Source organism: Nymphalis io, chromosome 7 (assembly GCF_905147045.1).
Source record: "Nymphalis io chromosome 7, ilAglIoxx1.1, whole genome shotgun sequence".
In the NCBI taxonomy this organism is placed as follows: Eukaryota; Metazoa; Arthropoda; class Insecta; order Lepidoptera; family Nymphalidae; genus Nymphalis; species Nymphalis io.
Genome location: NC_065894.1, coordinates 1,156,957 through 1,166,725, shown reverse-complemented (window position 1 = coordinate 1,166,725; position 9,769 = coordinate 1,156,957). Strand labels below are relative to the sequence as shown.

Below are 9,769 nucleotides of genomic sequence, written 5' to 3'. Positions count from 1 at the left end.
GGCACTTACCTTTGTTGAATAATACGCTTCGGTGGCGATGTCGTCCCGTAAATATATATTTTTTTCGTTAATTAAAACAGACTCGATAATATGCAGTAACATTACTGTATGCAAAAACCTTACATAATATTTACATTGTTATTATTATTTTCATATCTAGTTATTTAGTATTGTTCCAAATGCAATATTTTGCTTGGGGTTATTGCCTTTATAAACTCTGATAATTACATAAAACTATAAAAATATATGCCAATTTGATTTAAATAAGTGTATAAAGTGTAAAAATTTATTTTGTCATTAGTTTTATTGATTTAAATATTACATTTCATTAAATTAATTAATACCTAGTTTTAATTTAAAAGCATTTCTTTATCTTTAAAAATATATAGTTTTACCAAAATAATTAAAATAGTTATCAGTAATACAATAAAATAATAAAAGTAAAATTAATATCACTTTGTAAGGTAAGAAGAATTTTAGTTATAAGAACATTTTTAGGAAGCAATTCATTATTTTTAACTCATTATGTTGTATGAACAGGTGTATAATTATTATATGATTAGGTTTTTTTTTCTTAAATAATGTGATGTAATCTGTTTTTCTTGTAAAATAATTACGCATTTTCATCATAAACAGCTTTAACAACTTTGCTGATGTAAACTATCAAAAATATATTTAAGAAGTATATATGTAGTATATACAATTAAATAATCATCAATCATTTCCTGTAAAGAGCACAGTCGGAATCTCAACTAAATTGTTTAATTACTTTAATTTTAGCTCACGCAAAACAATTAAGCTTAATACGAAGTTAAACGAGGCTCTTCGAAAAAAATATCTAGTAGCAAAAAACGCAAACATCGTGCGGAAACTGTCATGATAAACAATGGTAAAAGTTTGCTCACTAACTACCTCCTCATGCTGTCTGCTTGAGCATACACTGAATTATGATTTATTTCCTCGTTTAGTTACAGATAAAATAACTATTTGTGGATATGTTATATCTCTGACACCTGTTTTGTTTATTCCAAATATAATAATTAGTGTACTTACTTTCATATCCAGCAGTCCACGCCCACTGTGACACCATCGCCAACAGCCAGTGATACATAAGCCCTTCAATCTTCCAATAAAGAGGTCCGTACAAGGGTCTCGTCAGACGCAGCGCCATCATCCACACCACGTAAGCGGGTATGCAGTATATGTTGTTCAAGACCGCGAATGTCGTGCGCGTCGCGATCCTCACGTACCGGCTGAAAAAGCAGGGCCGCGGTTCATCCCTGCCGCCTTGCCGTCTCTCCACACTCGGGACGGACTACATGGACACCGTGACAGGGGAGGTGACGGGACACTGGTGGAGAGTGAGACTAGCGAGGCGGCACCGCACCGCGTTCTCCCTGCGGACAGCTGCCGAGACGCGAGGGCTTTCGTCGGACGCGGACAATGGCGCTGCGCGTTCAATAAAACACAATACGTACATTCGACGATATTTATTAATGGAATCGTTCACCAGATCACTGACGGTTATTTCGTTAAGTAGACTGCGAGTACAAATTTAAAAATCGCCCGTCGGCGAGCGATGCGTCGCTGGCCGGCGGGCTTACATGCGATTTCATTTGCGACACACATTTTACACCGATCGACGTAACATTAACTCGTACGACGCGAGCACACATAGACAGACATACACAATTTTAGTTTACGATGCATACTGTGGCACGACCGCGGCCGGTCGGATTCGTCGTGTAAAATCAATACAAAGTTCATATATAAAATTAAAAAACGACATCGGACCGCTGAAATAATACAAAAATTACAATATTAAAGACTGTACACTATCTAATATATACAATATTTGCCAGCATAGATATGTGCGGGGGCAGTATATACAGGGCGGTGGGGTACGGGCCTCGCACGAGCTGATCACACGTTGTAGTCGTGCGCCATCAGGCCGTGCACCTGCTCGAGGCGGAACGCGAGCCGCTGCTTCTGCGAGAACTCGTCCTCCTCGAGCGTCACCATCAGCTGTTCGTTGTATTTCACCGCGTACGCGTACAGCTCGTTCAGTGCGCAGTTCGTGTTGAACTCTTTAGTGTGGAGGCGTGACTCCTCGGCTAACATTGCATTCATATCCTGGTCAGATATGGCCGGCATCAATTTTATGTCTGCGTAATAACGCTCTACCCATTCCTTATACACTGGAATATCTTTAGCATACAGAAGCTTAGAAGAAGGAGAATCTTTGCCGAGGATATGGTCGGAAGTCGAGCAGGAATCCATGAAGGTCTGCGCAATTACGGACAAGCAAGAATCAACTGTATTAGACTTGTAAACATCAAAGACGAAATTGGGGTTTTTAATAAGATTGACCCAAAAACGTAAAGGAAGGGAATTGCTTTTCCAAGTATGAACAACCTCAGGATCGGATATTGCATGCTGAAGCGCTTGATCATCGAGAAAATCGAACATATATTTTATTGCAAGAGGTAGAGCGGAGCCGCGATGCGCGGTGCTGAAAATAGTTTCAAATAAATCATCTACAAACTTTTGCAAAGTTCCCTTAGTAGCTAAAAGACGTGTAAGATATATTTCAGATACCATTTTATTTCCACGCTCTCCCTCCTTATGTGCGTCACCGTCATGATGTCTAACGAGATGCCAGTATTTAAAACCGCCGCCGTGTTCGTATTTAAGAGGACTAGCCGGAGGGCTGGCTGACCCGTACTTACCCCTATTAAGAGTTTCATAAGTATGAGACTTATCGTTCTTTTCCATATTCGAAAGATTATATACCGAACTTTGTTTCGCGACTAAACTTAAACAAGCGCCATCGGGTACGCGATAGTGATTAAGGGTATTGAGCTTACGCCATTCACCTTCACATTTAGTGGTGCTATCTTCATCGTACAGAATTAAACGACCGCAAGCGCCCGTGCGCCATTCCAAATCTAACTCGTCACGACTAGGTCTCTGAGAATACGGTGTGGCGCGGTAAATAGCGTCTAAACATTTTTCTTTTACTTGGCTAATCGTATCACAGTCAAGAACTTTTACTTGCACATTTTCTGTTGTAGCCTCTAAGCCGCTAACGAAGATCGTTTGTTGCGATATGGACACGCTCACGGTCATTGGTTTGAAATCGATCGACTGCCTAATTAGTTTTTCTTCGCTTAAAGAATATCGCGCCTCGGACGTTATAACATCTACAGGACCTTTGTCTACTTGACCTTTCATTGACCTAAACAAGAGGTAAAGAGGCTCGCCAGCGCATTCACGAAGAAATTTGTATAAGAGAAAAGTAAACCAAGCGCTCAACATTTTTTCAGCGACGCTCTCGGTACGCCTAAGCAACAATTTAGGATGGCTCTTGCTTTCCATGCATTTCTCTATAAGCTCCGCTAATAGTGTCTTTAAAACATCAGTACAGTACTCCATTTTACTTTGTAAGGTTACCATTATGAGAGAAGCTACATTAACACGATCACGCATTGAAAAATACCTATTGCTTTCTAAAGTACGAATAAATAATAGAAGGAATGTTTTGTTCATAATTAACTGTCCGAACATCCTCAGACCTTTCTCTTTCCTAATAAGCTCTGGGCGTTCCCACTGGAGGACGGCGTGATCGTCTATATTGGGGAACAATATCTTCATAGCATACGTACGATAATCTAGGAAAGGTATACCGCCCGTAACGTCTCCCGTCAAATCTGTCATTTCAGTCTGCAGTTCCGCGAATGCCTCCTTACACTCCGCGGCTACCCTTAATTCTAAAATATCCATTTGCTCCTGCATATTCTTTAATACTCTAATATTTTCAGTGGATTTTCTCCTATACATAACTAGAAACACGACTAACACTAATATGAATATTACAATACTTGCTATAACACCGAATAATACTGGCTTTCCTATCGCTGCCTGTAAGCCTGCTTGCGACGAATAGGATAATTTACCGATTTTATAAGTTAGAGCGCGACCAACTCTTACAACAACTTCAGGGGTGTCTACCCCATCGGGTAATTCATCCCGAGAGGGCGGCCTGCACGTTAATTGATGTCGAGAAAGAGAAGTAACATTACACAAACTTTCCCCTATATGAACTTCGACATCAGTCTCAGTACATGCTCTATCTAAATTTTGGCCGTTAATTGTCAAATATTCAGACTTATAATATTTAACATCTTCGTCAAATTTTTCGTAAATAGGATCTGGATAGAGAAGAAACGCTTCGCCTGTCTTAGTGGTAAGATTTTGAACGCTTTGTACGTCGTCCATATTGAAACCGTATTCTAACTCTAACGGCCTATCGGGATCTAGATTCAGGCCAGCGCTTTCGATCCCGGGAGATTCGCATATGAGATGGGTCTTCAAATCGACTCTATGACAAGGGGCAATATACGGTCGGTTATCGTGATATACATATATCTGTGGGAACCGAATGGAATGGAAATTACGGCCCAATACTTTGATGTTTATCCCTCCGGATGGAATACCTTTGGGTTGTTTGCGTTGTGATGCTAATGGTGGACCAGATTCTACCGAAACCACAACGGGATCCTCGATGTATTCAAATTTTTCGCGTTCTAAAGTACGCATGCCATTATCGAAACGCATTCGTAACGTGCCCATTTTTAACTGATATGAGTGACTAGTTCTACAGACCGCTTCCTCGTGAGATACAGATAATATAGCACACGGTAAGTCATCTATAAATGCCTGAATATTACTTCCCGCATTTAAATATTCGCCTGTTATACTTAATTTTGTACCGCCAGATTGTGGACCGTATTTGGGCTGAATCGAATTGATCTTTGGATTCACAAAAGCATAGTGATGTTTTGACTCCCCGCGATAGTCCGCGACCCGAACAACAACCGGCCCGTCCCGAGGCACTTCTTCTCCCGGACCGTCAACAGTACAAACAATACGTCTCGTTTTAACGTATAACTCAATTATAGGCTGACATTTTATACCCGCTATTGTTACTCCATTATATATGTCCGATATATTTCTACCTAAATTTATACCTTCAATAGTAATATTCGTACCGCCGTCCCACGGACCTAGTTTAGGTTTAAACGAGTGAATTTCCGGATTGGGGCAAGTTTGGGTACGATTTAACCACACACTGGGTGCGTCACATTGTTCCTGAACCTCACACCTATCTGAGCCCTGACACCAACCACATCCGAACTTTTCAGGCAACGCTAAACAAATACCACAATTATCTGCCATATCATTACAACGATAAATAAGAATATGAGTGTTATCTGGATTATCTAATGGCTTGGAACCACCCCATATAACAGCAAAAGAAGCAGTTATATTAGGAGCGCGAGAGGTATATGTAAATTCTACAGCTTCACAGTAAATTGTATCGGCGAGTAACTGAGCATTAACATGAGTAACACGACCCTCTATATTAAACTGACACACGAATCTTGTTTGAACTATGAACTGACCGATAATGTGAACTTTTACTTTGATAGCTTTTTTCACGCCGGATGGTACTAAAATTTCGTTAGTGCCGTCGGATGTGGAATTTATCGTAGGACAAAATCCGGGACCAGAGCGATAACTGGGACCAATTCTACTTACGCCGGTTACTAAAATATCATTTCTACAATTTTCTGCTGTATCATGTGTACAGCGATGACCATCAACGCACCAATCACAAGGAAAAGACGAACTGACACACTGAGTACACGAGCTATACGTATTGCAATCGAAAAATGTAAAATTAGTTGCTACAAAATCAGGTCCCTGAGTAGTACGTACTGAAAGTTTGGCTGTAAAATGATGCTGACCAGCAGGAATAGGTGGGAGAGTATCTGTACGCGGTGTAGTACAATTTACCCCATATGGTTTCCTAGTCGCGTTAGTTATAAGAGTACGATCTAAAGCTGTAAATGCACACAAGAACTGTCCATTAAGCGTGGGCAAGTTTTCAATAACTAAATCTAAAGTTCTTGCAGTTGTTCGTTGCAATTGATTAGGTGTAACTTGAGTAATGGTAGTGCAACGTCCGCTGCGGTAAGAAATCCAATACAGTGGATCTTTAGCTGCATCCTGGCAGTCCGATCGCAAGCTGCACTTGTTCTCAAGAGAACACCATCCACAATAAGGATCTTTGGCTCCAAGACATGTTAGGCATGATTTATAAACGCTACACTCTTGAACTTTTACTTTTGAAACTTTCCTTTCAGTCATTACATATAAATGCATCAATTGAGTATCGAAAAACAAGTCTTTATTCACTGGTGAACCCTCATCTACGACGATGTCTCCATATTCAAAAGCTGAGGTAGCACTTTCTACAACGATCTTCTTAAGGTGACCCTCAGCAGTGCCTGCGAACACAACAGTGTAATCTCCGGTAGCTGTCGCGGCTACTGCGGTTAATCTCTTCTTAAATACAGCAACTGGTACTGCTTCAACTGGTTGTTCGCCTCCCAATGGAGTATTTACATCCAGGCCACAAAAATCTTCACTTATTGATTGTAGCTTTGTTCCGATACACGCATGGGATGGTGATATAAAATCTAATCCTCGAGAGCCGTTTCCGCTAAAGCAAGTTTTAATATTTTGCATGAATTTGCGTCGTATGGCTTTAAGTGAATAAACACAAAGGGCCGATAAGTTCGAAGGTGTATTGGTATTTATAGATTCACTTTGACTAAATGCAGCAAAGAGAACATCATGTTGAGCAGTAATTCCAAGTTCACCAGCTAGTACAGACCCCGCTTTTCCAACAAACGCTGCTTGTACGAGGTTGTAACCGAAGTTGCCACCGCCTTCGCCCATACAAGACATAGGTATCTCGGTGTAAGAATAATAATTCTCATCATCGTGGCAAACACGTACCAACTTGCTATAATATGTGTCAGAACCAACACCCCGTAACTGTGTTGTCAGAAAGTAGCTAAATCCCTCCGAACTGAAGCCATACACGTAATTTATAGGATAACGTTCTCGAGATAAAGAATTAACAAACATACGAGTTCCAGTAGTGACAGCTGTTCTAGCTATCATAAAAAGTCTGTCATCCTCCAGAGAACGGCTACTAACCGTAGGTACTTCCGAACGATAAGGTGAGTTTCCAGTAAACGTTACTCCCACATACATAACTTGCGTCATTGGTGGATTTGGAGGTCCCGGCGCAATAAACGCTACGGTGGATGCACTGGCATTGTTCGCTACAACTGGTTCGCGGACTTCACGTACGTCATGAGATATATTATTCAGATTTCGCACGGAACACAACCCTTGAAGCACCGAACCACACGTTATAAGGCGGCTCGTTGCATAGTCAATCACTAGCGCTTTGTTAACATTATCCGTAGGTTTCTTAACGAAGTTGGGTGGGCAATCAAACGTGCACTGTGCGGAGTCATTAACTGGGCCCGTCTTAATAGACTGCGCAAGTTCGAGATCTGGGGAAAGCTGATAGATTATATTGACAGCTCCAATGTAGACACGTCCCGTGTTGCGATCGACGACTAGGTGATTGAAGAGAGAGGTAGGCGCAGCGACCTTGTCGGAGAAAGTGCACACCACGTCCTGCGAGGCGCGCGCGGCGGCGCACGCGGCCCCGAGGGCCAGCAGCACGCGCCACATGGCGCGGGCGCATGTGGCCTACCGTTGTCGCCCGCGTAGGCACCCACCCGTCCATCTGGAACGCGATACACCCGCTCAGCCACTGTCCGACGTTGCCGTTTCGTTCCCATCGCACAAAACCGCCCCTCATCCCACGACTCGCTTAGTAAATCTTCTTATTATGTAGAACTGACGAAAGCATAGACGAGTACGAAAAGGCTCGGAGGGGTCTAGTGCGATTGGATCGAGTACGTGAGCTGAAGCGGGGACGCCCAGTTGCCCGTCTTCCTCGATGACATAAGTACCAACCTATTTTACATGTTATCGACTATTCAGCCACCCTACGCGATAACTGGTCGACTAAGATGGTCAAACATTTCAACAATAATAATGATATTAACTGACACAATTATGAGTACAATGCCTTGCAAGTACGTAAATAAAAATGAAAAAATGTAGCAACCTGTGCAACGGATGTTTTTCTATCGCCGCGTACAAAAATAGGTTAGTACTAGGAATGAACGGGCACCGGCGGCCCCGACGCGGTCAGTGTACTGATAGTCACACGCCGACGAAAGCCTCAGCATTATAAAGGAAGTAACAAAAAAATCATACAAATTGGCATGCTGTTCGTACGAGGGAGTGAACGTGGTAGCGTAACGATAAATAAAAGAAAACAAATCATATTCGAAAGAACTGAATACATCGACGACATCGAGTATACTTACAGGATAGCCATGACGGAATAAGATCGGACGGGCTTCGAAATTTCTATCACTACTTGATCATACGCATGTATGGAAGCGCACTTTCATAATGCGGAGACCGTAGTGTAGGCACTGGCCGAGATCTGTAACAACAAACATTGTGTTTAAGGCCCGTTGGGGCTCCATCCGCGATTTATTTTGACTTCCGTGCAATTTCATAACTATAAAAATTTTATTAGTCGTAAATACTTATTGAAACTAGCTTATTTATTACATATTTGCATTCGATATCGAAATATTAATTTAAAAAAATTATATAAAATTATTTTATTCGACTCGTAAAAAGTCATGTGCTTGATAAAAATGATTCGATAACCCTAACAGACTCTCAACGCTATACCGCACGACCGCGACCGGTCGACTTTCTTGTTGATTGCATTCTCGCCACCACCCACTCGACCTAATCTACCACCTACGCACGCGAACCGACACAAAAATACTGTTGCATCGACAATCATTGATCACAAACCTATCTAAAACTTAAGGAATAATATTGTCACGTTTACAGAAAAACTTATGCTTCGCTGGAGAACGGAAAAAGAATGTCAGCCATTACCGCGCACGCGAGTCGATAAACGGAAGCCATTTCAATAAACGCCAATTTTTCTACCGCGTAACAATCTAATTTAATATTAAATTAAAAACTTACCGTTTATAATGATTATCTCTTAAACGATACAATCCTTAAGAATCCAGGACCAGGTGGCAAGACCAGCTAAACACTATTGCACCACTTCACAATATTCTTTGTATAATCACTGTTGATATTTATAACAAAACACTAACACCACAAGGAACGGTCCTATTCACATTATTCTGGCAAAAGAACTTGTTTTCGGTTGGTATTGTCGGTTTAGTATGCAATGAAGCCCGTTTGAACAAGGAGTCCACGACAAGAGCATCAGTCTTCGTATGTCGCCATGGAATGATTTCGGTTTCGCTTTTCGAACGAGTCTAGGCGTGACTGGCCCGAACCAAGCCGATTATGCCCGATCCAAGAAATTAACGCGTAAGTATGCCACTTGGAGCAGCACAGTCTATGAATGCGTTCAGAAATAACATTTTACATAAATACAAAGAAAGAAATAGCAAATGATAATTCAGTAATCATTTAACATCAAACAATTTATTACAGTAATTTTTTTACATATTTAATATTTTGTTTTATAAATTTTTGGAACAAAACCTAATACACAGTAAATAAAAATAAGTTTAATACTATATTGCTCTATGGAAAACAGTTAAGGACAAAATCACATTAGGCTACCAATATGAAATGTATTACCAATAGCACCACTGAATTTTCATGTGCTTAATTTGTGATTATAATTCATCTCTTGCGTTACGGTAAGGAAACCTGCATGTGTCTAATTTCACTGAAATAATGCCACATGTATATTCCA

At 41.0% G+C, this 9,769-nt stretch overlaps 1 protein-coding gene across 1 annotated transcript; it reads right to left on the bottom strand.

The window, feature by feature from the left end:
* Nucleotides 1-1,475: 1,475 nt before the first annotated feature.
* LOC126769372 (plexin A3) lies at nucleotides 1,476-9,332 on the bottom strand. Its single transcript, XM_050488095.1, has 3 exons — nucleotides 9,016-9,332; nucleotides 8,328-8,449; nucleotides 1,476-7,675 (listed from the first exon to the last, which is right to left on the bottom strand). Exon 3 carries the CDS (start codon nucleotides 7,618-7,620, stop codon nucleotides 1,924-1,926), a length of 5,697 nt encoding a protein of 1,898 aa, XP_050344052.1. The 5' UTR covers nucleotides 7,621-7,675; nucleotides 8,328-8,449; nucleotides 9,016-9,332; the 3' UTR covers nucleotides 1,476-1,923.
* Nucleotides 9,333-9,769: the final 437 nt, after the last annotated feature.